The sequence below is a fragment of the Phyllostomus hastatus genome, unplaced genomic scaffold (genome assembly GCF_019186645.2).
Source record: "Phyllostomus hastatus isolate PE091 unplaced genomic scaffold, TTU_PhHast_1.1 phas_contig_10, whole genome shotgun sequence".
Classification (NCBI taxonomy): Eukaryota; Metazoa; Chordata; class Mammalia; order Chiroptera; family Phyllostomidae; genus Phyllostomus; species Phyllostomus hastatus.
This window is the reverse complement of record NW_025333499.1, coordinates 2073440-2099456: the sequence shown is the minus strand read 5'-3', so window position 1 is coordinate 2099456 and position 26017 is coordinate 2073440. Positions and strand designations below refer to the sequence as shown.

The 26017-nt window shown below is 36.3% G+C and overlaps 1 protein-coding gene across 14 annotated transcripts in view; it reads right to left on the bottom strand.

Annotated features, from left to right (window-relative positions):
- HUWE1 (HECT, UBA and WWE domain containing E3 ubiquitin protein ligase 1) overlaps positions 1 to 26017 on the bottom strand; it is a 156512-nt gene that overhangs the window by 107447 nt on the left and 23048 nt on the right. For 12 of the 14 annotated variants that reach the window (XM_045832716.1, XM_045832783.1, XM_045832774.1 and 9 more), the window contains 4 exons: positions 16474 to 16542; positions 10933 to 11031; positions 10030 to 10236; positions 8303 to 8455 (listed from right to left, as the gene is read on the bottom strand). In XM_045832716.1, the coding sequence (XP_045688672.1) occupies positions 8303 to 8455; positions 10030 to 10236; positions 10933 to 11031; positions 16474 to 16518 (504 nt within the window). In that variant the 5' untranslated portion in view covers positions 16519 to 16542. Of the gene's footprint in view, positions 1 to 8302; positions 8456 to 10029; positions 10237 to 10932; positions 11032 to 16473; positions 16543 to 17336; positions 17480 to 17726; positions 17850 to 26017 lie in introns of those variants that run through there. The other 2 variants (XM_045832749.1, XM_045832740.1) reach the window with 2 other exon arrangements.

The following is a 26017-nucleotide window of genomic DNA, read 5'->3' as shown; positions in this document are numbered from 1 at the left end:
GTGATCATACACATATCAACATGAATGGGTTGTCATGTCAAAACCAAAGTTTTGTTCAACAACTGAGATACTTTTCTGTGAACATGGTTAAGAACCAAATTGTTCAAGATGGGAGACATTCTAGAACTAAAGTATGACTGTATGAAGAATTTGTTAAAATTCTGTAACTTGACCCTAATAGGACAGAAAAGACCAGTGATTCTCCAAGTGTAGTCCCAGGACCAGCAGCCTTAGTATCACCTGGAAACTTGTTAGCAACACATATTATCAAGACCTACCCCTAAGCTTACTGAATCAGAACCCAGAGTGGGTGTGAGCAAGGGAGGGAGATCAATCTATGCTTTAATAAGGTGATTCTGGTGCATGCTCAAGTTTGAGAACCTGTGTACTAGACCTTAGCATTAACTAACCAATTCAACTAGTCTTTCTGGAGAACTTCCCCTACATTTGCAGTTCACTAATCACTATTCATATTCACTGTCAGCCCACACCACTGGATTGAGCCACTAAAACTATCATGAGCAAAGATTCCACGTACAAAGTAATTTTTCACAAAGACTAAAACATGCTATTCAAAACTTTTAAATGCCATAAAACACTATTTCTGAACCATTTTTGGAAAACACTATGTACGCAAATGCAACAAAGAAAACAAATATTAAAGGATACCATACTTTTTTTTTTTTTAAAGATTTTACTTACTTTTAGAGAGGGGAAGGGAGGGAGAGAGGGAAACATCAACATGTGGTTGCCCCTCGAGCGCCCCCTACTGAGGGACCTGGCCTGCAACCCAGGCATGTGACCTGACTGGGAATCCAACCTGCAACCCTTTGGTTCACAGGCTGGTACTGAATCCACTAAGCCACAGCAGCCAGAGGGGATAACATACTTCATACTTTTAACAGATGACAAAGGGCTAATATCTCCAACAGTTTTTATAGTTCGGAAACACTAAAGCAATGGAAAAATGGGTAAAATATATGAACTGACAATTCACAACAGCAAATCTTAATGGCAAAACATGAAAAGATGCTCAAATTCATTACTCTTCACCTAAGTGCCAATTAAAGTAACAAAGATATCTGAGATTCTAGCATAGAATCAAAAATATCAGTAAGTAAGGGCATATATACAAGATTACTTAATGTAGAAATCATTGTTCTTAACAGGAAAAACATGAATATGCATTAGTTGAGAAATAGCTGAATTATGGAAAATCCAAACTATGGAATATAAGCCATTAAAAGAAAATGACTTACAACTATACAGAGTGACTTAAAGTTTTCAGGAACAACTATAAAGGACACATGGACAAAACCAAGGCAGGGGTGTGGAAGCAAGGGAGGGAGGTGGGTTTGGCTGGGGTGGCACTGAGTGGTGGGGGGTAAATGCAGACAACTGTAATTGAACAATAATAAAATAATTTTTAAAAGGATTAAATAAGAAAACTGAGATGTAAGTACCCTATCTTTGTAATTTAATAACAAAAATACCCTAAACATGTCACTATAATATGAAGATAAAAATACATACAAAAGGACACATTTTAGGTTGTGGGAAGATGACCCAAGAGGAAAAAGCCTGCACTGAAAAAATCATGTGATCGTATATATGTATTTATATAAAATAATGTATACAGTTGTAAAAGAAAGTAAAAATAAAAAAGAATGTTACATAATTTATGTTCTCATAGCCATCTTCAGTGATCAGTTTATGATGTTTAGTTTAATCCTAAAAACAATGAGGTAGATATCAGAACCCCCAAGTTACAGATACGTAAGCTGAGACTAATTTGATCTGTTGACAGAACTAGGACTGATTCCTAAACCCAGGTTCTTAGCTACATGTAAGAGAATGTTTGTGTTTGTTGCACAGACCAGAGATTAACAAAAGAAATTCAGATTTGGGAAGCTGTCTATCAAGAGACATGAACCAAAATGTCTATAATGACCACTGTCACAAGAACGAAAGTTACATACCAAAAGGAAGATGTAGGGCAAAGCAGCCCACATCAGCAGGTTATAATAAGACACTGAAAGAGAGAACAGACTGACAGTGACCAGAGCAGAGAGGGGAGGGAACTTCAGGCGAAAAGGGGAAGAGTTTACAGGAACAAGTATAAAAGACACATGGACAAAAATTGGGGGAGGGGGGGGTGGAAATGGAAGGGAGGTGGGGAGGGCTGGGATGGGAGTAAAAGACAGAAAACTGTACTTGAACAACAATTAAAATAAAAATTAAAAAAGAAATTTTACAGTTTAGAGAAAAACAAAGCTTTAAAATTAAAACATTTTTTTTCTTTTATTGATTCTAGAGAGAGGGACAGAGAAAGAGAGGGAGAGAAACATTGATGCCAAAGAGAATCATTAGTTGCCTCCTGCACATACCCCGGACTCAGGAGGACTGAACCCACAACCCAGGCACGTGCCCTGACCTGGAACCGTACCTGTAACCATTTGGTTTGCATGACAACTCCCAACCAACTGAGCCACACAAGCCAGGGCAAAATTTTGAAATTTTAATGGGGGCTAGTAGTAATGGCAGCTACTATAACTAAACACCTAGCATATTATTTCTAACCTCAAAAACCTGTAAGATTCTTTTACTTGTAACAGCAAAGAATCAAGCACAAAATAAATTAGCAAAACCAGCAATGTACTGTATCTGTCAAGATTCTAAATTGTCCAGGACTAGAAAGCAACCTTCAATCCACAGTTTCTATTTTAGCCCAATTCAGAACAAAAAGAATAAATCTGTGAAAGTTAAAAGGGGTCCAAAATAAGGAGGAACATAATAGCAAACATTTAAGCAATTCTTCCTGGTGATAGAATGATCCAAGGGAAGAAAAGAACATGATAATCCTGACTTATCAAAAACAACAGCGAAAGAAAAATTGCACACTTTGCCATGTGTGCCATGTAAAAGTACAGTCTGCATCTTAATTTTTACTTTCTAAGTGGTCAGATCATTTAATTTAATTAAGTATGAAATATGTGAAATAAAAAAATAAATTAACAAACATAAGAGAAACAGATTCATAGATATACAAAACAGACTGATAGTTGCCAGAGGGGAGGACGATAAGGGGGCTGGGTGAAAAAGGTAGAGGAATTACGAAGTACAAATTGGAAGTTACAAAATAGACATGGGGATGTAAGGTACAGCTTAGGGAATGTAGTCAATAATATTGTTAATAACTATATATGGTGTCAGGTGGGTGCAAGGCTTATCATGGGATTACTTACAAATAAATGTTTGACCACTAAAGATGTACACCTTAAGCTAAAATAATATTGAGTGTCAACTATAATTGAAACAAAAATTAAAACATAGAAAGAATTCCCATTAATATATGTAAAAAAATTCCTACCCTCAGATATTAAGAGGATTACATATAATAGGTATTAAATCAGGTAACAATTAAACTACAGTACACACAGTCACTAGAAATACATCTGTGAAGAGTCATGAACAATTCTCGTAGTTAATTACACAAGTAATATATAATATACTATAGCTATAAAATATTTGAAGTAGAGAACAAAAGTAAAACTTACCTATCTTCTTTCCAAATTCAATTCCCTTTGTCTACGTTCTACAGAACGTAGATATATCAATTCCCTTTGTCTATCTACAATTAGATATGTAACTTAAAGGACTTTATTACTATAGTTTTACTTTTGGACTTTTGAAAAACCATAAATGGGGATCTTCAACTACTTTTTTTGCTAAGAGATCACTTCACTGATATCTTTCAGGGTCACGTGTAGGCATATAGCATGTTAAATATGATGTTTCAAAATTTTTAACAAACAATGGTACAATAAGAATACTCATGCATACATTTTCCTGACCATTTGAATTTGCTTGTAACATAGTTTCAAATGAAAAGTGATGCCAATACCCTACAAAAGGGTATTCATATACTAACAGCCTGTAAGTACCTGTTTCCCCACAACCTAGACAACCTACCTCACTTCAATGTACATTTCCCCTGAGTACACTTAGTGCAATCTTTTCATGTTTTAGTGTCCAATTTAGAGGACAAGGGAAAGAGAAAGAAAACATCAACGTGTGGTTGCCTCTCACACACCCCCAACTGGGGACCTGGACTACAACCCAGGCATGTGCCCTGACTGAGAATGTGCCCTAACTCTGGTTAACAGGCCAGCACTCAATCCACTGAGACACACTAGCCAGGGCTTAGTGGCCAATTCAAAAAAGAAAACAAAACTTTGTATTCCTCTGTGAATCGTCTACTTACATGCTTTTGAATATTTTTCTACTGGGTTACTTACATTTTTGTTCATTTATAGAAGCTATTTACAAATTACTCCTTTGTTGTATGTATTGCAAATATTTTTCCAGTTTGAGTTCATCTTTTATTTATAACTGTTATACAGAAATTTTAATATTTTAACATGCTAAAATCTGTCAATTTTTAAAATGGCCTCTAGGTTTCTTCACTTTCTTAAAAAATACTTCCTCATCAATGACCTTATAAGTTGCTTATATTCACCTTTAAATATGTTTCTAAGATTGATGTGAATAGAGTGAAGAAATGATCTAAACACATTCTTCCCTCAAACAGCCAACTGCCCCACTGTTTTGATCTTAAGGCTTACAATTTTGTTCTGCAGACATATTTGCCTGTTCCTGTGCCACGTAAAGAACTTAAAACCCTGACTCTTAATCAATGTTTTCTCGGATATTTTTTGTGCATTTCTACTTTCAGTTGATGCTATTAACAGGTCTCCATTTAACCAATATGACAGATTAACGGCATTTTCCAAGCCTTCTGTAAAACATATTGGTTGATGCAGCCTGTGCAGGCAGTCCTTTGCTGCCACCAGTTATCTGTATGTGTGCCAAAACAGGCTTACTTGTCCCTAAGCTCATTTATGACACCTGTATGTATTATAATGATGTAATCTTAAATACTATGTAATGATTTAAACTGAAAAGGGAATTATTTTATAAAAACTAAGCTGAATATTTTGCAAAGATTAAAAGGCAAGGTACTAAAGTAAAAATACTGTCAAATTAGGGAAAAGAGATTCAGGGGCAAATTACAAAAATTTATAATTCTGTATTCAGATTCCTTTCCTAACTGAAATCTTTACAATGTTCCTGCACTTTAAAGAAATCAGATTATAGCTGTAGTTTATGTAAGTAAGATAAGAGACTGTCTCTTACTCAAAGTAAAGTCCTTGGTTCTACCTTAGAAAGAAAGGTAACAGAATTGACACTTGTGTTTTAGTTTTTAATTTCATCAAAGAGAGCCTCTAGTATACTACTGAGTCTTCCCATGAAAAGATGATACCTGTTCTCTGTTAACAAATTTAGATCATTTTTTAAAAATCTGTAAGTAAAGGTTTAGTTTTGTTTTATCAGATCTTAAATATTGCTGGTTAGGTTTACTTTCTTTTACTTACTTATATAAACCATTTGACCCATTATTGCCATTTGCATTGCTTTCTCTTCACCAAAGGTAAGACTTCACTGTTATCTATCCTTTTGTTTTCTCAAAACTACACTTTGCTTTTACATATACATTTTTAAGTTTCAGAAATGGTACTGAACAGTAAACACTTTTTTAACTCTCCCCTCCACTCAGCACTTTTATTCCATAGTATGCATGCACCATATTTTATTTTCAACCTACCAATAATGGACACCCAGATTGCCTACAACTTCTCCCTATCATAATGATGCAATATTCTCACAGATGGCACCTTACAGAATCATGTGATTATCTTTGGGATGTATACCCAGGATTACCAGTAAGGGTTCCTATAGCCTCAGATGCCTGCTAGCACTTACCATAATATAGTTTTCTAATTTCTGCTCATCTGATACAGCTCGTTTTATTTGTATTTCTCTAATTGTTAATGAGTTTGAGCATCTGTTCAACATGCTGAATTCCCTGGTCTGTGAATTGTCTATCCATATCCTTTGTCTGCTTATCTTTGTTGATTTGAAGGCACTCCTTGGATATTCTACATTAACAGTTCCTTGTCAGTTTCAAAACATTGCTTAAAAACCTCTCAATCTATCACCAGTCTATTAACTTTTGTCTTTCGCAGTGCTGCTTGATGTTGTCTCCAGACCAGCTGCTATTCCACCAACTGTTTGAATGTTACAGGTCCATGACAAAATGAGACCGCACCAGAATGTTACTCAATCACATCAGTAAGTACCTTGTCCAATTGATTGTCTTTCTTCATGAAGAAAGGAGTGTGATTTAAATTTCAGTGCAGGCACCTTAAGAGTTGCACTGAATTATGACATCTTCCACCAAAAAGTCTTCATTTTGTATTATAAAATTCAAATTTTTACCTTTTGATTTATGCTTTGGCATTTTTAAGAATTCTCTCTTCTCCAGTAGATCACAATACATAATCTTCCACATTATCTTCTCTTAAATTTAGCCTTACCCAATATGGAAATTTTAGAGACACTGTATGTTGATACTATAAATGAAGACTTTTTCTAAGTTGGTTATTACTAATGTATGGAGGAGCTTTTTTATTTTTAAATTTATTTTTCCCACATTTTAAAAAATTGTTCAAGTACAGTTTTCTGTCTTTTCCTCCCACCCCAGCCCAATCTCCCAGCCCTCCCCACCTCCCTCCCACCTCCACCCCCCATTATTGTCCATGTGTCCTCTATAACAAGGAACTTTTGTTTCTGTATACTAATTGCTTACTTGGTCGCCTCACTGTACTTTCATTAGTTCTAATAATTTTATATTATCTCCCCAGAAAACCAAGAATCTCAATCCTATCACCTACAAATAATGAGTTTTGTTTTTTATTTGTAACCCTTATTTCTTTCTTTCCTCTTGTATTGTTTAGGACATCTACTACAAAATTAAGTGACATAAGTTAATAGGTGGCATTTTTGTGTGACTTCTGAATCAGTGGAAATGCTTTAAAAGTTTTTCCATTATGACTTCTGGTAGATAATTTATAAACTTAAAAGTTTCCTACAAGATCATATTAGTTTTTATTACTGTGCCGAATTTATTAAATATTTTTAAAACACCTGCCCTGGCTGGTTTGGCTCAGTGGATTGAGCACTGGCCTGTGGACCAAGGGGTCTCGGTTCAGTTCCGAGTCAGGGCACATGCCTGGGTTGTGGGCCAGGTGCCCAGTGGGGGGCGTGTGAAAGGCAACCAAACATTGATGTTTCTCTCCCCCTCTTTCTCCTTCCCTTCCCCTCTCTCTAAAAATAAATAAATAAATGAATGAATGAATGAATGAATGAATGAATGAATGAATGAATAAATAAATATCTTCAAAACAAAACAAAAACCCATCTATTGAGATATGGCTTCTTTTTCCTTTTAACTGTTACTTGGGGGATCCAATATTGAACTGTTTTGCATTTTTTAATAGCAAGAGATAATATTTGCAATATGTTAGGAAAATATGTTGCATACCTCTTTGTACATATTTGTAAATGCAAGAAAATATGATCAAATCTTAAAGTGGGTACCATTTGTTATAGGTGGTTGATATTTTCTTTATACTTTCCTATATGTCCTAGAGAATTTTCACAATACTGTGTTACATTGGTAATCATACAAAAATATTTTAAAGTAATCATGTACTTAGTAACAGCCTAAAACTTGAGCTATTATTTGTGAGTTAACTGTTAATCAGTTTTTTAAAAATCAGCCTTATCAATTTTCTTCTAAGAAAGCTCTCCAGCAATGGCTCTCTTTCTCAAACCTGAGTATGTATTGTCAATTTGGCTCTAGGAACATTGGACAGTAGTTTGGTTGAGCTAAACTTCTGAGAGCTTTTGCCTTTAATTATAATTACTACCATCACAAACCAATTCTTGAGCATAACACTAAGTACCTTAAATTTTTTTATTCTGAAACTACTCTTATGGTAGAAATACTAAATTGCCAGATGAAAACTCATATCAGAGCTAATAAGCAGGGCCAGGAAACAAATTAAGATCTTTTATTGCACCATATTTCCTTCCAAAGTAGAATCTGATTCTGAACCTCCTTTCAAGAGAAAGTTGCCATTTTTAAACATTTTAAAACAAAGAGGGATTCTGCTTTGTGAGCAGAGATTCATTAAATCCCTTAAAGTTATTCCATTATTTGAGAATATTTCTTAGGTTTTTTTGGAACTAGCTAAGTGGGCTCTAATAGTTCTACTCAGTTAGACTACTAAAGCTAACTTAGGGACTCCTATCCATTTTGAAACTGCAAGAAACACCTGTGAAGAGGTGCTACATGGTCCAATGTTTGTGCCCTTCCAACTCTTCATGCATAACTCACCTCTGCCAAATGTTGCAGCCGGGTTAGCAGTGGGGTTCTCTTGTCAGATCCAAGGCGTGTGATGTAATTTGATCTTTTGCTAAATACATACAGAAGGTTAAGGACTGCCAGCACCACTTGCATATCAGAGGAAGCCAATAAAGTTGTCAAATGCTATAGGGGACAAAAAAAGGGCAAATTCATGGCATCAAGCACACCAGGCCTTGAAAACTTAAAATGCCAATGTAGATTTGTCAACATTTATAAAGCTATCAAGAAGTTTAAGAATACATACAAAAACATTTATAACTATTTGAGCATCTACAACACAAGAAACTTACAATCTGGCAGCAAGTCAGAAAGTCCAATAAAAGCTATAAAATTGAACCGTTCAAAATTGCACAGGTGTCCCCATAGGAAGAAACAGATAACAAAAACAAAACAAAAAGCCAACTCAAATGTGGTATTTTAATACATAGTGGAACTCAAGAACGCTCTCAAACTAGACTAAAAGTATTGTAAAAAAAAAAGATAACTCTATGCTCCTTCTGCATCCTTTATGACAGAAATTGGAATTAATTAAAACACAGGGCCCTCCATACAGAAGAAGCTAAAGATACAAACACCTGGTGACATATGACTGTTATAGCACAGTGTATGTAACAGTCATATGCCTGTACAAATCTATAGTGATCTATACAAATAGAGTACAAATCTATCCACTGTAAAATCTATAGTGTTTATTTGGATTTTTTAACACAGTCAAAACTCACCAGTATATTGAAGCATTTGGTTAACATTAAAATCAGTAGCATGTACCATATTTTGCCATGTATAATGTGCTCCTGTGCATAATGCACACTCACGTTTTGGTGTGCATTATACACAAAATTATTATGGCCTGTGGTATGTGATTATTATACCCATGTATAATGTGCATCCTTAATTCTCCCTCAAAAAAATTAGGGCAAAAAGTATGTATTTGGGCAAAATGTGGTAATTCAAGTGGAAATGAATCCAGGTATTTCTGGTTGCTGATTACCCCAAAGACCATGGACTTCCAGTTGCAGCTAATCTGTTTCACCTTCAACAGACTGCTTATCCATTCCCCACTTAAAACTCTCAGTGTAGGTCTGCAGTTCAGTTGTTCCACTTCTTTTCCTAAGCTATTTTCTTTCTGCTTGTTTGTTCTGATTCTGTTTTTTTTTAATTTTTTTTTTATTTTTAAGTCTTAGGAAAATTAACACACAGCAATAGGGCACTTAACCAATAGTGACAGAAAAGTCTAAAGCTAGGCTAAAAGGTTAAGGACTGCCAGCCTTCTTCTTATAGTGATTCTGACCAACTCAAAAGCTCATGGATTCCTGTGCACAGGATATTCCTGTGAAATATCCTGTGATATTAATAGTTTAAAAGTAATTTGAGGCTGCTCTAATAACATGGGGGAAAAAATCAATTCCTGCAAATTCCTAAGAATGCTTCAATACATGTATTACAGTCTCATTAATTTCTTGAATCTTAAAAGGCAGGATAAAGGTGAGTGTAAAGAATTTTCCCATCAATCCTGTGAAGGGTGTCTACATCCAAGAAACATCCTACTATTGTCTCCGACATGGAAAATCCTAGAGTTCCATGAAAGGAAATGAAAAGGAAAGAAGTAATTCTCAGGGAGTAATAGCAATTTCCTTATTTCAGGACATGAACAATTCTAGTTAGGAACAGATCACACAGGCCTGAACCTCTCCTACCTCTATGGAACTGTACAGATGCCGGGAAAAGCTGTACTCAATGAGCAAGGCTGTGAAGTTCAACACAGCTAAGAGAAGCATTTTCAGCTGTTCTTTTTCTGGTCGATCACACACAAGCATCCACGACATATTCTCCACTGTCTGTCCAGCATCTGCCAGAATTCCATCAAAGCGGTCCAACAGATCCACCCAGTGATATAACTCACACTGGAGAAAGAGAAAGAGGAAGATAAGAATAAGGTGTTTGTGTGAGTGCACTGTTACAATGAATTGCTGCACATGATACCTAGATAAGTTCACTTTCCATCTCTGCTTCTCTTCAACTCCCCCAACCAATACAGAAACCCATATGAGAAAGAGTGTATTTGGAGCCATGTGGATGTGAATTCATTGTTATAGCCAAAGTCTCTCTCTACATATACGACCACCAGTAGATGCCACAAAAACCCCTTTGCTAATAATCCTCAGAGGGAGAATTCTGGCTGCCTTCTGAGGTCTACAAACACAGGGACTCTCCCTGCCAGAACCTATTTCATTTGGAGTGCTCATTTTTAGTTATCAAAAGAAAATTCTTTTAAATTAAAAGTATAAATCCTAAGGCTATCTCAACTTGTACTGCCAGGAATTTTGCAGTTGAAATTCTTTATCATCATCCATGTAAATGTTCTTCTTCCTCAGCTAGCAAAATTTCCTTCACATTTCATTTCTTTCAAAATTTCCTTGGCAACCATTCATGGGCTAAAAGCTACTACTAATCTAGAGCTGTGCTAGACATACCTAAATGCTTATTAAGTAATTGGTGAATGAAGCTACCTCATTATGGTTCTTCTTTCCATATCGGAGCATACAAAAAGATGTACTAGTCCAGGAAGCCCTGTCTTTTGGGAGCAGGGGTTCACTTACCTTTCCAATGTTCCATGTTTTGATCTGCTGCAGTTCCAAGAGGAGTTGCTCATCATTACAAACTTTGAGTTTGTCTATTAAGGCTCTGCAGTCTGCAGGCTGAGAAAAACAGATATTCACAAAGGGTGTTTTGGAAGATAAAGGAGACACAAAGAAGAAAAATGGAAAAATAAATCCTTAAGCCAATACACTCAGAAATTTAACTTTTGATAGAATAACTACTTAAGTGGAAATTTGCCAGACGATCCCTTGGGATTAAAATGGAAATCTTATAATGAAACAATCAATCCGTCTGTGCATCTTTAAAACTCAGATAAACTTTAGATGTAGACAAACTACTAGGAAGGATACAAACAACAGAGTAAATAAAGGAAACAAGCTAAACATCAATAAAAACAAAATGAAGGAATCTGTACCTCAGTGTGAAAGTGAACCAGAGTGCCTGATAAGGAATGGTGAACCAGAAGAACACTGAAAAGCCCTAGTGAATTCACAGTTAAAGGTGAAGATTAGCATTGGCAATATTTTTCTGTAACATTAAACCCTCCAATTGTAAGAGGGCCAAGAGCTTCTGAACTTCAAAAAACCAAGGCTCTATTCTTACTTAGGGTCCCCATTTCCATACACTGCAGCTCTCTTTTACCGACGGAAGAGCCTATTTGTCAGGTAAACAAGGTATGGATGGATTGAGAGTTTATAGTAAAGTTTCTGAAAGTGAAGCAGGGGATAGGCTGGGACAGATGGCAGTCTACTAATGGATGGCAAGTGGAAGTGATTCCACTTGCTCTCCAACTCTGTAACAGCAGTATAGTATCCTGGGATGGGCCTAGATTTAGAACCAAACAAATGTGGGTCCAGTTTTTACCTTGATGTTTACTATGCTGTTTGTTTATGAGCAAGTCCAACCTCTAGGCCACAGTTTTCTTACCAGGGAAACAGACCTAATGACTACCTCAGAAATATGAAGCTCAAATGTTTGCCACATATATGAAGTGCTTATCTCACATAACAGAAGCTTAAATATTGTAAAACAGAATACTACTACAAAGAGCAAGGGCTTTGGAAGTAGGTAGTTGGTAAACTACCTCTTTGAATCCCACTCAGTATCCTCTTCTGAAAAATGAACAGATACCACCTATTTATCCATCAATGTTGCTGTGAGATTTAAACCAGGAACATTTTCAGCATCCAAAATAGAACATGGAGCAATAAGGGCTTAAAGGTAATGGTTTTCTTTTAGCTAAGTCCCCAAACTTTTCTTCCTCTAAAGTGAGCATTATTAAAGAGCTACCTCAAATTTTTGTGGTCATTAAATGTATGTAAAGTCCTTGGCATAAAAATCCTTCCATAAATTAGGCATGCATTTTTCCCCTCTTCTTGAAGTCATATAGGTTGAGGAAGAGGTAGTGAGTAGTAGAAACAGGAAACATGGGAGCCTGAACCATCTGCTCATGCAGTGGTGCACTTGTGCCTAGTATCAAATGTATCACTTCAATTATAATGGAATGCAGCTATGCAGATCCAATTTTATGATTCTGTGGGTTAAATAACATCCAGTTCATGATGAACATTTGGGTCTTGTAATCACTTGTTATATATATCATAATTAGGCATTCAGTCTTTATCAAGGTCCTGCAGCAAACCAAAAGCTATTTTTCTGAATGCTAGAATAGTTGTTGGCAGGAAACAGCATGGCTAAAATTCTAGGGGTCTTAGCTGTGATTCTCCTATATGGGCTTGCCAAAGGCAAGCACATAGCATCTTGCATCTACCATAGCATAGCTTTACATAGCATAGCTTTACATAGCATAGTATCACACAGCATCTTGGCTGACACCTAAGTCAGAAACCTGGATCTACTAGGTCATAACGTCCATATAGTAGGGTGTCTTGCAACATAGCCTGAACCTTTTACAGAGTCTTTTCTATATCCCAACTTCACTATCACTTTAGATGTGATCCAGTAAGTGGATCAAAATAGCACACCCAAATGTGGTATATTAGCACCAAACTCCAAAGAAGCACCACATACACTACTCCTCTTTCTTCATGGCGTGTGGTACAAGGTGCAACAACATGTCTCTCACTTTAAAAGGGAAATCTTAACATTTTCCAGACCTCTGAACCCCTGGAAACTTTCCTGATGTGGCAGACCCTTAAACTTCAAAAGGGTACCCTCTGGAACACATATGTCTAAGGCAGGGGTGTCAACCTCATTTTCACCGGGGCCACACTAGCCTCGTGGTTGCCTCCAAAGGGCCGAATGTAATTTTAGGACTGTATAAATGGAACTACTCCTTAACTAGGGGCAAGGAGCTCTACATTCAGCCCTTTGAAGGCAACCGTGAGGCTGATATGGCCCCCGGTGAAAATGAGTTTGACACCCCTGGTCTAAGGCATCTAAGTTGTTTGTGTTTTCTGTTCATAAGATCCAGACACAATAACATCATAGCATCAATTTAACATGCTAGCATGATGTTCAGTTTCATCAGGAGTACCTGAGTCCCTCTGGTCCTTGCAGTTTACGGAATGCACCAGGGATGCAAGTTTATCTTTAACATCTTGTCCATTCTACATAAATGTAAACTGAGTGTGAATTTCCTTACTTGTGGTAATGTAAAACAAAGCACTTGCCAGTTCGATGGATATAAACCAACTGCCATGGTTAATATTGATTTGCTTCTACAAAGATATCAAATCAAGGGGAAAAAAGTCCTTTGCAGAGCTGCTGATACACAAAGGAATTAATATCTTTCTTATGCAGTCACTATAGAAAACGGTGTGGAGGCAACTCAAAAAATACAACTACTATATGATCCAGCATTTGCACTTTTGGGTATTTTTATCTGATAAAAATGAAAATACTAATTCAAAATAATATATGCACCCCTATGTTCACTGCAGTATTATTTACAATAGCCAAGATATAGAAACAATCTAATCTAAGTGTCCAGTGACAGACAAATGGATAAACAAGATTTGGTATGTGCACACGCACACACACACGCACACACGCGCACACATACACACACACACACAATGGAATACTACTCAGACATAAACGAAGTCTTGCCATTTCTGACAACATGCTAAGTGAAATAAGTCTAAGTGTCCATTGATGGACAAATGGATACAAAAGATTTGGGGTGTTTGTGTGTGTGTGTACGAATACTACTCAGCCATAAATGAAATCCTGTCATTTGTGACAACATGCTAAGTAAAATAAGCCAGAGAGATAGACAAATACTGTATGATCTCACTTATATAAGGAATTTTAAAACTGAAAAGCAATTAAAAAACCAAGCTCACAGATACACAGAACAGACTGGTAGCTGCCAGAGGTGGGGAGTGGGTGAAATGGGTAAAGGAATCAAAAGGTTAAAAAAAATTAAAATTTAATTTAAATCCATAAATGTCATCCCCTGACTGATGTGGTTCAGTGGGTTGGGTGTCTTCCCACAAAGCGAAGGGTCACCAGTTCTATTCCTGGTCAGGGCACATGCCTGGGTTGCAGGCCAGGTCCCCAGTTGGGGGCATGCGAGAGGCAACTCATTGATGTTTCTCTCCCTCTCTTTCTCCCTCTCTAAAAACAAACAAACAAACAAACAAATGAAAAACCATAAGTGTTTTTCTTAAAAAACAATGCCTAGTATTGACCACAGCAAGGAGAAACTGAGTACGCTGCTAAAACAAAACAAAAACAAAAAACAAAAACAGACATCTTTAAGTCTAAAACACGCACAACCAAGGATCTAAAAATTCCACTTTGAGGAGCTTATGCTAAATAATTTGCTAGCAGTTATGAAATGTTCTGAACCAGGAATTTGTATACAGTTGTGACTCAAGGAACAAATCTTAAAAATCCACAAGGGAAAAAAATTTAATTTGCATTTCTCTGATTATCTACAAAGTTTAATTATTCTGAAATGGCTATATTTTGTCACTGGGATATTTATCTCTCCTACTGATTTACCTACTAAAGTATTACCTACATTGGGTTATAAATATTTTCCTGAGCTTCTTATGTGTCTTTTTATTTTAGATATAGTATCTTACATTTCCATTATTTGTATAGTTTCTTAAGCTTTCTTTCTGCTCTTCAGTTTCCAAAAATATTTGAGTACGTAATTGTCAAAAACTCTAGATGCCAAAGCACATCAAAAATATTTGCAACGAATATATCTAATATGACATTAAATAAAAAACAAGCTGACATAAGATCAGTAAATTTGAAAATGTATGTATTAAAGCATGCAAATTAGAACAGTGAAATATTCCTTTGCCACCCAGTAACAAAAATTTAAGATACTTTATAATGCTAGAGAGGGTATGGGAAGACAGCGCCTCTCAAACTCATTAGTATAATGCTGAGTGAAAAGGTCAGGAGAACTACCCATTCAACAATCTTTTAAAGACTGAAGAAATACAGCAAAATATTAATAGTGATATCTCTAAGTAATACTTGCTAGGTAGGCAGTTAAAAAAACCACAAAACCCAAGTGGCCTGTATTTAGAAAATGAACTAAGTGCCTTGGCTGGAATGGCTCAATGGTTTGAGCGCGAGCCTGTGAACCAAAGGGTAGCCAGTATGATTCTCAGTCAGGGCACATGCCTGGGTTGCAGGCCAGGTCCCCAGTAGGGGGGCGCTTGAGAGGCAACCATGCATTGATGTTTCTCTCCCTCTTTCTCCCTCCCTTCCCCTCTCTCTAAAAATAAATTTTATATATATACATATATACATATTTTTAAAGAAAACAAAATGAACTAACTGATTATGCAATAAGGGAGGAATTATCAACCCTGTTTTACAGATGTGGAAATGCAGGCAGGTTAATGAACTCTCAGTCACAAAGATCTGGTAAGACTCAAACCCATGTCTAATTCCAAAGCTTATGCCCCTTGAACTATAGCATATGGGTCTCTAAGAGTGTCGTAACAATTCAATACTTTCTTTACCTCAAACAGTGTAGGCTAGCTGACAAGAGTATTGGACTGAAGCTGGAATTTCTACTGACACAGGATCAACTGACATGGCTAACCAATACACAGGTAAAACTGAATTCTATAATTAAGGGTGGGGGACTTAGATGGGGGGTGGTGGGGTGGGGGAAAGAATCAATAATATAGAAAGCTAAAACACTGGCCTCACAAGAAATCTAGTAAGAAAGGTGTTATCACTATAATTTTCTAGAAAACAAAACTGAAAAAGATCCAGCAAGTATGGAAAGAGTTTTAACCCACATCTGCTCTTTCCATTATACCACATAGCCTTTCAATACATAGAATCAGCAGCCAAAAAGCCTACTTCAGGTATATACAGCTATAAACTGTTTAGGACTCACTTTCCACTGGTCTCCAGCTTATTCACTTTTTTAATCATGGGAAGTTTAAAAGAAAATTTGACTGCTTCAATACAAGTTACTCTTTTTTTGTACTTTGTATATATTAAGTGATGCTATATTTGGAAGATCAGTATGGGTAAAATGGGCAAGGATTTTTTTGAAATAAAAAAAAAAAACCAGCGAACTTTTGGATACTTACAGCCTCAGTTGGTGTTTTTTTCAGTTTAGTCCTGTCTACTTTCATGTTTTCGATTTTCTATTTTATGATCTGAAAAAGTAAATCCCAAAAGAAGTAAGAATTAAAGTTGTGATCTTGAACTCTACAGGCTTGCACACAGACAATGTAGAATGAAGAGCATGCAAAATGCTTAAGGTACAAATTCTGGAGTTACAATGCCATGCCAAATGAGAGGCATGGCTATGAGGTGGGGGTGGGTAAAGAATCTCTCCAGAAAACATTGGCCCACATCCATATGCTGCAAAAGTCTATAATCAATTTAAGCCAAACTTAAACATCTTTTTTTAAAAAAAAACAAACCTCTTAAACTCATAATTGGAAATAAAGTTCAATGTTTTCAACACCTCAAGATGGAAAATTCACCATATCCCTGCAGTTTTCTGGAAAACTTAGAAATTCCATTTCTGGGAAGTTAGCCAAAGAAAATCAGGACGATGTACACAAATATTTAACCATAAGAATCCATACTGAATGTCCATGTACAATAGTGAAAAACTGGAAAGGATCAAATGCCCAAAACATAATTGGTTTAAAATGAAACATTATACAACTGTTAAAAATTATATAACAGCACACAAAAATGCTCATGGTGAAATAAGTTACAAAATAGAATGAACAGTATAAACCTATGCCTAAAGAATATAGCTAGAAATGCATTAAAATGTTAACTCATTGCTAATCAAAAGGATTATGTTTGATTGTTTTATTTATGCATCTTTGTATCTTTTACAGTTTTAATCAATAAAATACATTAATTGTATTATAAAAACAAAGGCAATACAATACTCTTAGTTTTTAATTAGAAAATGAGGTATAAGACTCACTAGAAATGTCCTGAGCACAGAACTAAGGCCACGTAATTTGGAAGGCTCAAAAGTGAATGAACAATAATTTAATTAGACCCATAGTATAAATCTAGGTGATCTTTGATGGCAGACAGGCCCTTCAAGATGCTCTGGCCAAGGCTCTGGAAGAAATAAAGGTTTCTCCTATTAGCAACTAGGACACATGAACAGAGGAAGAGGTGAATTGCAAATGCTTTACACACCCAAGATTCTGCTGCCAGTAACATATTTGGTATACAGCAGTCACTGGAGGTCAACGTCCTTCCCCCAAGAAGATTGTCATAATATAAAGACAACCAAGCACAAGTATAAATTTTAGGCAACTCTGGCCTAGATTTAGTCCAACATACTCAGTAAGAAAGGTGTTACCTTTCCACAGTACTGTGGAAATAACATATATTTTCTTGTGTGGCTGGCAACCATTCAACCAATGGGCATTTAGCAAGAGTTGGAGAAAATCCAGAATATGTTCTAATGTTTCTGTAGACATCATTCCTGAAGGAAAAAAAGATGTTTCCCTTTATGGTTCGCATATAAGGTACGCAATACCAGATTACTTTTTAAAAAATCACCTCCGCATCTAATAGAAAATGAGCAAAATGTCTGCTTCCAATAACTTCCAAATATCTAAAATGAGGTCAACAGGATTCTAGCAACAATCCAATCCATGTCATGGAAACTATAAAGTGACCTTTTTATACACTTACTTTCAGGATTTTTTTCTCTCATACCCATTACTCAGAGCAATCATTTGCAGGGAGGCTACTGACTCTGCTGCACACAACACCATACAACCCAAATCACTGAATGTTTTCCCTCTAAAGTTAGGAACAAGGCAAGAATTTAAGAATGCCCATTCTCACCACTTTCATTCAACATGTGTTGACAGTTGTAGCCACTGCAATAAGGTAAGAAAAGGAAATTAACAGGTATATAGGTCAGAAAGAAAGAAAACAGTCCCTATTTGCAGAAAGACAAAAAGATTCTCTAAGTAGAAATCCTAAAGAATCTACGAAACCTTCCCAGAACTAATAAGTGATCTCAGCAAAGTTGCAGGATGCAAGATAAACATACACAAATCAATCATATTTCTATGTACTGGTAATGGACACGTTGACTCTAAACTTAGAAGTACAACAGGATTCACAATTGTGCAAGAACATTGAAATACTTATGCATATGGAAAGGTAAAAGACTGCCACAGCTAAAGCAATCTTGAAATAGAAGAGGGAGGAATCACTCTATCCAAGTTTAAGATTTGTTATATGAGGTCTGTCCAGAAAAAATCCAGCCATTGTCAACATACCAAGAACTGTTTACATAACATCAATGTAACCTAGCAGCCAAGGAGAGTGGACTGGAATGTGCATGCATGAACAGTGATAACTTCACTGTACTAGTCAGTGGGGGCGATAGACACCGTTGAGTATGTGTACTGTGTGGCCATCACATTCAAGACAACTGAGTGAGTAGAGCAATGAATCTGCACCAAATTTTGTGTTAGTGTTGAACATTCCTCTGTGGAAACTATTCATATGATTCAGAAGGCCACAGTTATGTGAAACTGGTGATTGGCAGTTACAACATGACAACATGCCTGCTCAAGCATCACGTCTCATGCAGTTTTGTTTTTTTTTTTTTTTTGAGAAACATCAAGTCACCCGATTATTCAGCCCTCCTACAGCCCAGATTTGGTGCCCTGCAACTTGTGACTTTTCCCAAAACTAAAATCACCTTTGAAAGACAAGAGATTTCAGATTGTTGATGAGATTCAGGACAATAAAACAGGGCAGCTGATGGTGATTGGGAGAACTGTGTGAGGTCCCCAGGTGCCCACTTTGAAGGAGACTGAGGTATCATCATCCTATGTGTGATGTTTCTTGTATCTCCTTCAATAAATGGCTCTATTTTTCATATTACATGGATGGATACTTTCTGAACAGACCTCATACATATCTGTATCTATATCCAGATATATCTACAGTAATCATGACTGTGTATGTGGTATTGGAGGAGGTATAGACACATAAATCAATATATAAGAGACCTACGCAAATAGGCCCAACTGATTTTTGACAAAGGAAAAGCAACTCAGTCAAAGATTGTTTCATTACAAATGGTGCCAGAACAAGTAGACATCTATGGGGGAAAAAATGAACTTTAAGTCTCATACTTCACATAAAAATCAATTCAAAAGAAATCATGTGGTAAGGATATAGAGAAAAGAAAACCCTTGTGTATTATTGGTGGGAATGTACACTAGTGTAGCCACTATGGAAAACAGTATGGAGGTTCCTCAAAAAGCTTTAAAAAATATGAACCAGCAATTCCACTTCTGGGTATTTATCCAAAAGAAATGAGAACATTAACTTGAAAAGACATATGCACCTCCATGTTAAACAGTATATACAATGGTCAAGACATGGAAAATGTGATACACACAGAAAATGGAGTACTATTCAACCATAAAAATAAGACAGTCTTGCCATCTGCAACAACACAGATGGCAATTATGTTAAGCAAAACAAGTCAGACAGAGGGAAAGAGAAATATTGTGTCATCTCACTTCTATATGGAATCACTAAATAAATAAATAGATAAATCAAAACAAAACCCCCAAAACTCAGATAAACAGATTAGTGGTTGCCAAAGTGGGAGTGGGTGAAATGAGTGAAGACAGTCAAAAGGTTAAACTTCTAGTTATACTGAATTACGCTATATATCTGAAATTAATGTTATATATCATAACTCAATTAAAAAATTCAAAGTAAAAAAAAAAAAGGATCATGGACCTAAATGTAAAACTATAAAACTCACCAGAAAATATCAGAAAAACATATATAGTATCTAGAATATATAAAGAACCCCCAAAACCAACAGTAAAAAAAAAAATCCTCCAAAATAAGAGCACTGAGTAACTTGTGCAAATAAAGCTCACAACTATTTTGCTGATTTAAAAAAATATAAATGAGATTGCTGTACATCATCATGCAAGTGTCTAAATAGAGGTGTTTTAGCCTAGAATTCTGTACTTTTTAATAGACCCTGGCTTAAAAAGTGATTTATCAGAAGAGTAACAGAGAGCTCACAGAACCAACAGGAAGGCTTAGAGATTCAGAAAAGAGGGGGAACGAAGGAAGCTATGCAGCCTGGAACTATATCAAAGGACCTCCCACAGACAGAGTTTAGTTGGGGGTACCCACACTGTCAACCCGACTCTGGATGTCTAGAAGATACTGCTTGTGGCAGAATTATTTCTAAACGGTCTCAGGTTATTTGTTTTAGGTATCAGTGACTCTAGATGCAAACGAAGTCTGGAGTGTAAGCATCTGATTGGTCAAAGATAGGTTCCGTTTCCTAACTGTAGAGGTTCTAAGAGAGCAAATGCATTTGGCTTTTTCAGTTTCCACAGTGTTTGGGTTCCAAACTTCTCATAATCAGATTCAGATAAGCACCCAATTAATTAATCAAGCCAAAACAAGTGAACAAGTACACACCCCCATAACAAATGCATTGTTAACCTGATTTCTATAACTTTGTTGCATGAAACATCTATAGATTAAAAAGTGAAGCTGTTACTGTCCATGAGACATCAATTAAGAAAATTCAAAAGTTAGTTTGTTCTTAGTTACTCTGTTTTTAAGCTGGTTTCACAGTGGAAAGGGAGAATATTTTTGAGTACCCATTATAAGCCACAGAGTACTTAGGTTGGCGTTTCCCAGAGCATTTCAGAGCATTTTACTCTGTGAAGGAAGACATGGTTCCAGTAATTTGGGGAATGTTACGAATGGAATTTCTCTTCCTTTAGGACAGTTACATGGCTGGCTGACAATACTAATGGCTCCAAGAAATCTTGGGTAAAGGAAACTTATCAAGGCAAAGAAACATTTTTTCAAGTGACATCTACTGACAGCCCACCAATTAAAAGTACCCGAATACAATTTGAGACATGCTGCCCGGGGTTTCATAACAAGTCTTTCATACAATCCTCACCACTCAAGTTAAGTTTTGTCCCCATTTACAGATAGAAAACTGAGGCTCAGAGAAATTAAGTACCTTGCCTGGTTAGTGAATGTTGGCACCAAGACTAAATCCACACCTTTCTGACTCCCAAATCCATACTTTAATAACATGCTGTTCACTGTATGTACTGTTTTTATTACTATAGTAAATGCCTGCAGATGAAAATATAAGGTTCTTCTACACTATTGGATTCTATGGTTCAAAAAATTATTGCGAGAGAGGAAACTGGGGAACAAGGTGAGAAGCTGAGATACTGTCAATCTCCAAATGATGGGAAAAGTAATTAGGAAGTGACTTCTACATAATGCTTAGAAGCTAATCAGGTGAAAATCTCATTACATTAAAAAAAGCCTCTAACAGAAAGAAGTCAGCACTAAACAAATCCCTGAAAATGGCCTACTGCCTTTGTTGGGTCAAACCAGAACTCTGCACCAAGCAATCTCTACATGTAATAAACATTTCTTCCTAAACTAAGGTTAGAAAGATGACCAAATTTAAGGAAACTAACAAATTATTATGAACCACCATCCATCATCATTACCATGACTTCCATTTATTTAACTATTTCTTTTTTCATTTCCTCATTCCCCATAATTTCATTTACCTTTGAGCTTTCTATCTTGATTTTGTAGCATTTATGTCAAATAAGAGTACAATTAAAATAAATTTAGGAAAGTTGCTCTTTAAAGGGTAACTCATCACCTCCAGCTGATCAAATTTACAATGACTTTCAGTACTACACCAACTTAAGGGCAGAGGACACCTACAGTTTCCAGAACGGGCTCAATAGCAATTGAGTGTAGTGGTAAACTAGCCTTATTATTCAAAGTATGATTGAAGATTCACCAGCACTGACACCACCTGGCAGTTATTAAAAATGTAGAATCTTACAAAAAAACAAAACAAAACCCTACTAGAACTGATCAATGAATTCAGTCAAGTATCAGGATACAAAATAAATATCCAGATATCAGTTGCATTTATATATACCTGTAATGGACTATCAGAAAGGGAAACTAAGAAAACGATCCCATTTACAATTGCTTCAAAAACAACAACAACAACAACAACAACAAAACAACAATAAAAAACCTGGGAATAAATTTAACCAAGAACATAAAAGACCTGTACTCAGAAAATTATAAGACACCAAAGAAAAAAACCGAAGATTCAAATAAGTGGAAGCATATATCATGTTCACAGATAGAAAGAATATCATAAAATGTCCACACTACCCAAAGCAATCTATAGATTCAATGCAGTTTCCATCAAGGTACCAATGGTGTATTTCACAGAACTCAAATATTCCAAAAATTTATATGGAACTACAAAAGACCCCAAACAGCCACAGCGATCCAGAGGAAGAAGTTGGAGGAATCACACTAGCTGATATCACACTATACTACAAGGTCATAGTAATCAAAACAGAATGTACTGGCATAAAAATAGACATATAGACAGATTACTGAATGGAACAGAACGTCCAGAAATAAACCCCACCTTTATGGTTGAGTAATATTTGACAATGGAGGCAAGAACATACAATTGGGTAAAGACAGTTTATTCAATAAATGATGTTGAGAAAACTGGACAGATACATGCTAAAAAAATGGAACTAGACCACCTTCTGACACCACACACAAAAATAAACTCAAATGGATTAAAGGCTTAAATGTTAGAGCCAAAATCATAAAAATCCTAGAAGAAAACACAAGAAGTAAAATCTTGGGCATTTCTTATAACAGTATGTTTTCTGGTATGTCTCCTCGGGCAATGGAAACAAAAGAAAAATAAACAAATGGGACTATATAAAACTAGAAAGTTTTGCAGAGGAAACCATTAACAAAATGAAAAGAAAACGCACTGAATGTGAGAACATATTTACCAATGACACATCTGATAAGGGGATAATATCCGAACTTCATAAAGAACTTATAAAACTTGACACCAACCAACCAACAAACCCCACAACAAAACAATCCAATTAAAAAATGGGCAAAAGAAAGGAATAGACATTTCTCCAAAGAGGACATGCAGATGGCCAATAGACATATGAAAAGACGCTCATCACCACCAATCACCAGAGAAATGCATATTTAAAACCACAATGAGACATCATTTCACACCTGTCACAATGGCTATCATCAATAAATCAACAAACAACAAATGCCCATGAGGATGTGGAGAAAAGGGAACCCTTGTGCACTGTTGGTGGGAATGCAGACTGGTGGCAACCAGAGTGAAAAGCAACATGGAGATGCCTCAAAAAATTAAAAATGGAACTGCCTTATGGCCCAGTGATTCCACTTCTAAGAATATATCCAAAGGAACCTGAAATACTAATTGAAAAGAATATATACACCCCTATGTTCATTGCAGTGTTAGTTACAATTGCCAAGATATGGAAGCACTCCAAGTGTCCATTAGTAAATGAACGAATAAGAAAAGCTGTGGTACATTTACACAACGGAATGCTACTCAGCTGTAAAAAAGAAGGAAATCTTTTCCTTTGCCACAGCATGGATAGATCTGGAGGGTATTATACTAAGTGAAATAAGCCAGTCAGCGAAAGATAAATATCATATGATTTCACTTAAATGTGGAGTCTAATGAACAAAATAAACTAACAAAAACCATGAAAACAGACTCATACATGCAGAGAACAGATTAACAGCTGTCAGAGGAGAGGGTGTAGGCAAGCTAGGTGAAAAATGTGAAGGGATTAAGGAAATTTTTAAAAAAATTCCTGGAGAGAACAGTATGGTGATTACCAGAGGGAAAAAGGGGGTTGGGGAGGTAGGAGCGGGTAAAGGAGGGGTAAATGGTGATAAAAGGAGACTTAACTTGGGGTGGCGAACACACAATACAATATATAGAATTTACCCCTAAAACTTTAATTTTATTAACCAATGTCACCCCCAATAAATGCAATAAAAATGTAAAAGAAACCCCAACATAACCACATTACTATTATCAGATTAAGAAATAATTCCTTACCATAATCAAATGTCCAGTGAGTGTTCACATTTTTGTCTCATAAATTCTTCTGTATAGTTTTTGTTCAAATTAGAATCTAAATAAGTTCCATTCTTTGCAACTGATTGATGTATCACTTAAATTCTTATAATTTATAAATATCTCCTCAATCTTTATTTTTTTCCTTGCAATTTATTTGTTAAAGAAGCTGGATTGTTCGTCCTATAGATTACGGTTATATTTCACATGTTTTTGTTGCCCCTGTATTTTTTGTTACATTGGTAATTAAAGTCAGAGACCAGAAGAAACAATTTAAAAATAAAAATGCAGAGTCTCAGGCCCTATCCAGGCCTGAGGAATCAATCTGTGTTTTAATAAGATCTTCTGGTGATTCATGTATTAAAGTTTGAGAAGCACCAAGTCAGAATACAGGCTCAAAATCAGAAAGCCGAGGCTAGAACCACTGCTGTATCCCATACTCTATGACCATGGACAAATCAGCCTCTGTGTATTCGTTTCCTCAACTGTGAAATAGGAATAACTGTTTCCCCACTTCCACACTTTCATCCAACCCATTCTCCAGAGAACAGCACAAGTAATCTTCTGAAAACATAAATCAGCTCATATTACTTCCTTGCTTAAAACCTTTCAGTGGTTTCCCTAGAACCATATCCAAGCTCTAACCATGATCCACAGGGCCCTGGCATGATTTGCCTCCCGAAACTCTCTGCCGTCTCCTCTCTTCACAACCACATTAGTCTTTCTGTTTAGTTTCTGGAACACTCGAAGTTCTTTCTGGCCTCCAGACCTTTACAAGTGCTATTCCACTGCAATGTTCCTGCCCCACGCCCCCATTTTTCCCCACAGCCAGTTCTTGAGGAACTGACTTTAAAATAAGACCCCAAATGGCTTCTCATGGCCACCTACCTAAAGCTGGTCTAACTGTTATTTTTCTATGACAGTACTCTGCTTTTTTCTTTCATAGCAAGTATCAATTAATATAACTGGGTTTGATTTTCTACAGTGTTAAGCTCTTAGCATCTAGCACAGCATCTTACACTTGATAGGTTCACATATATTTGAGGAATGGAGCTCAGGGAAGAAGTCAGTCCTGAAGAAAAAAATCTGTAATTGTCAGCATCTAGACAGTACTTCAAGCCATAGGTCTACAGAATTCTTACAGAGAAGGAAAGAGGTAAAGAAGAAGGAAGAGAAAAAGAGGAAAGTTCTTACTTACTCTAACATTTAAAGGTAAGACAGAGAAGGAGAACTTCGCAAAGGAGAGGCCAGTGAAGTAGGAGCAAAACTAATTCATGGTATCATGAAAGACAAAAGTTGGCAAGACTAATCTACTGGGTCAAAAGTCAATATGAGATATGTACACAAAAATGTCCACTGAAATTGGAAACAGAGGTAACTTGAGAAGCAACCGTTTCAGTGGGGTGGTAGAAAAGGAAAACAGACTGGAGTGAGTCAGGGAATCAATGGGCAATATACACGGCATGTGTAGAAAACTTTGCGAAAGTTTGGCTGTGAATGCCAGCATAAAATTATGGGGTCATTGAAAGGTAGGTACAGAGGAAGGAAGGGGAAGAGAAGATGATGGAAAGAAAATCCCTGAAGTTGAGTGCAGGGTACCATTTAGCTCACTACTTCACCTT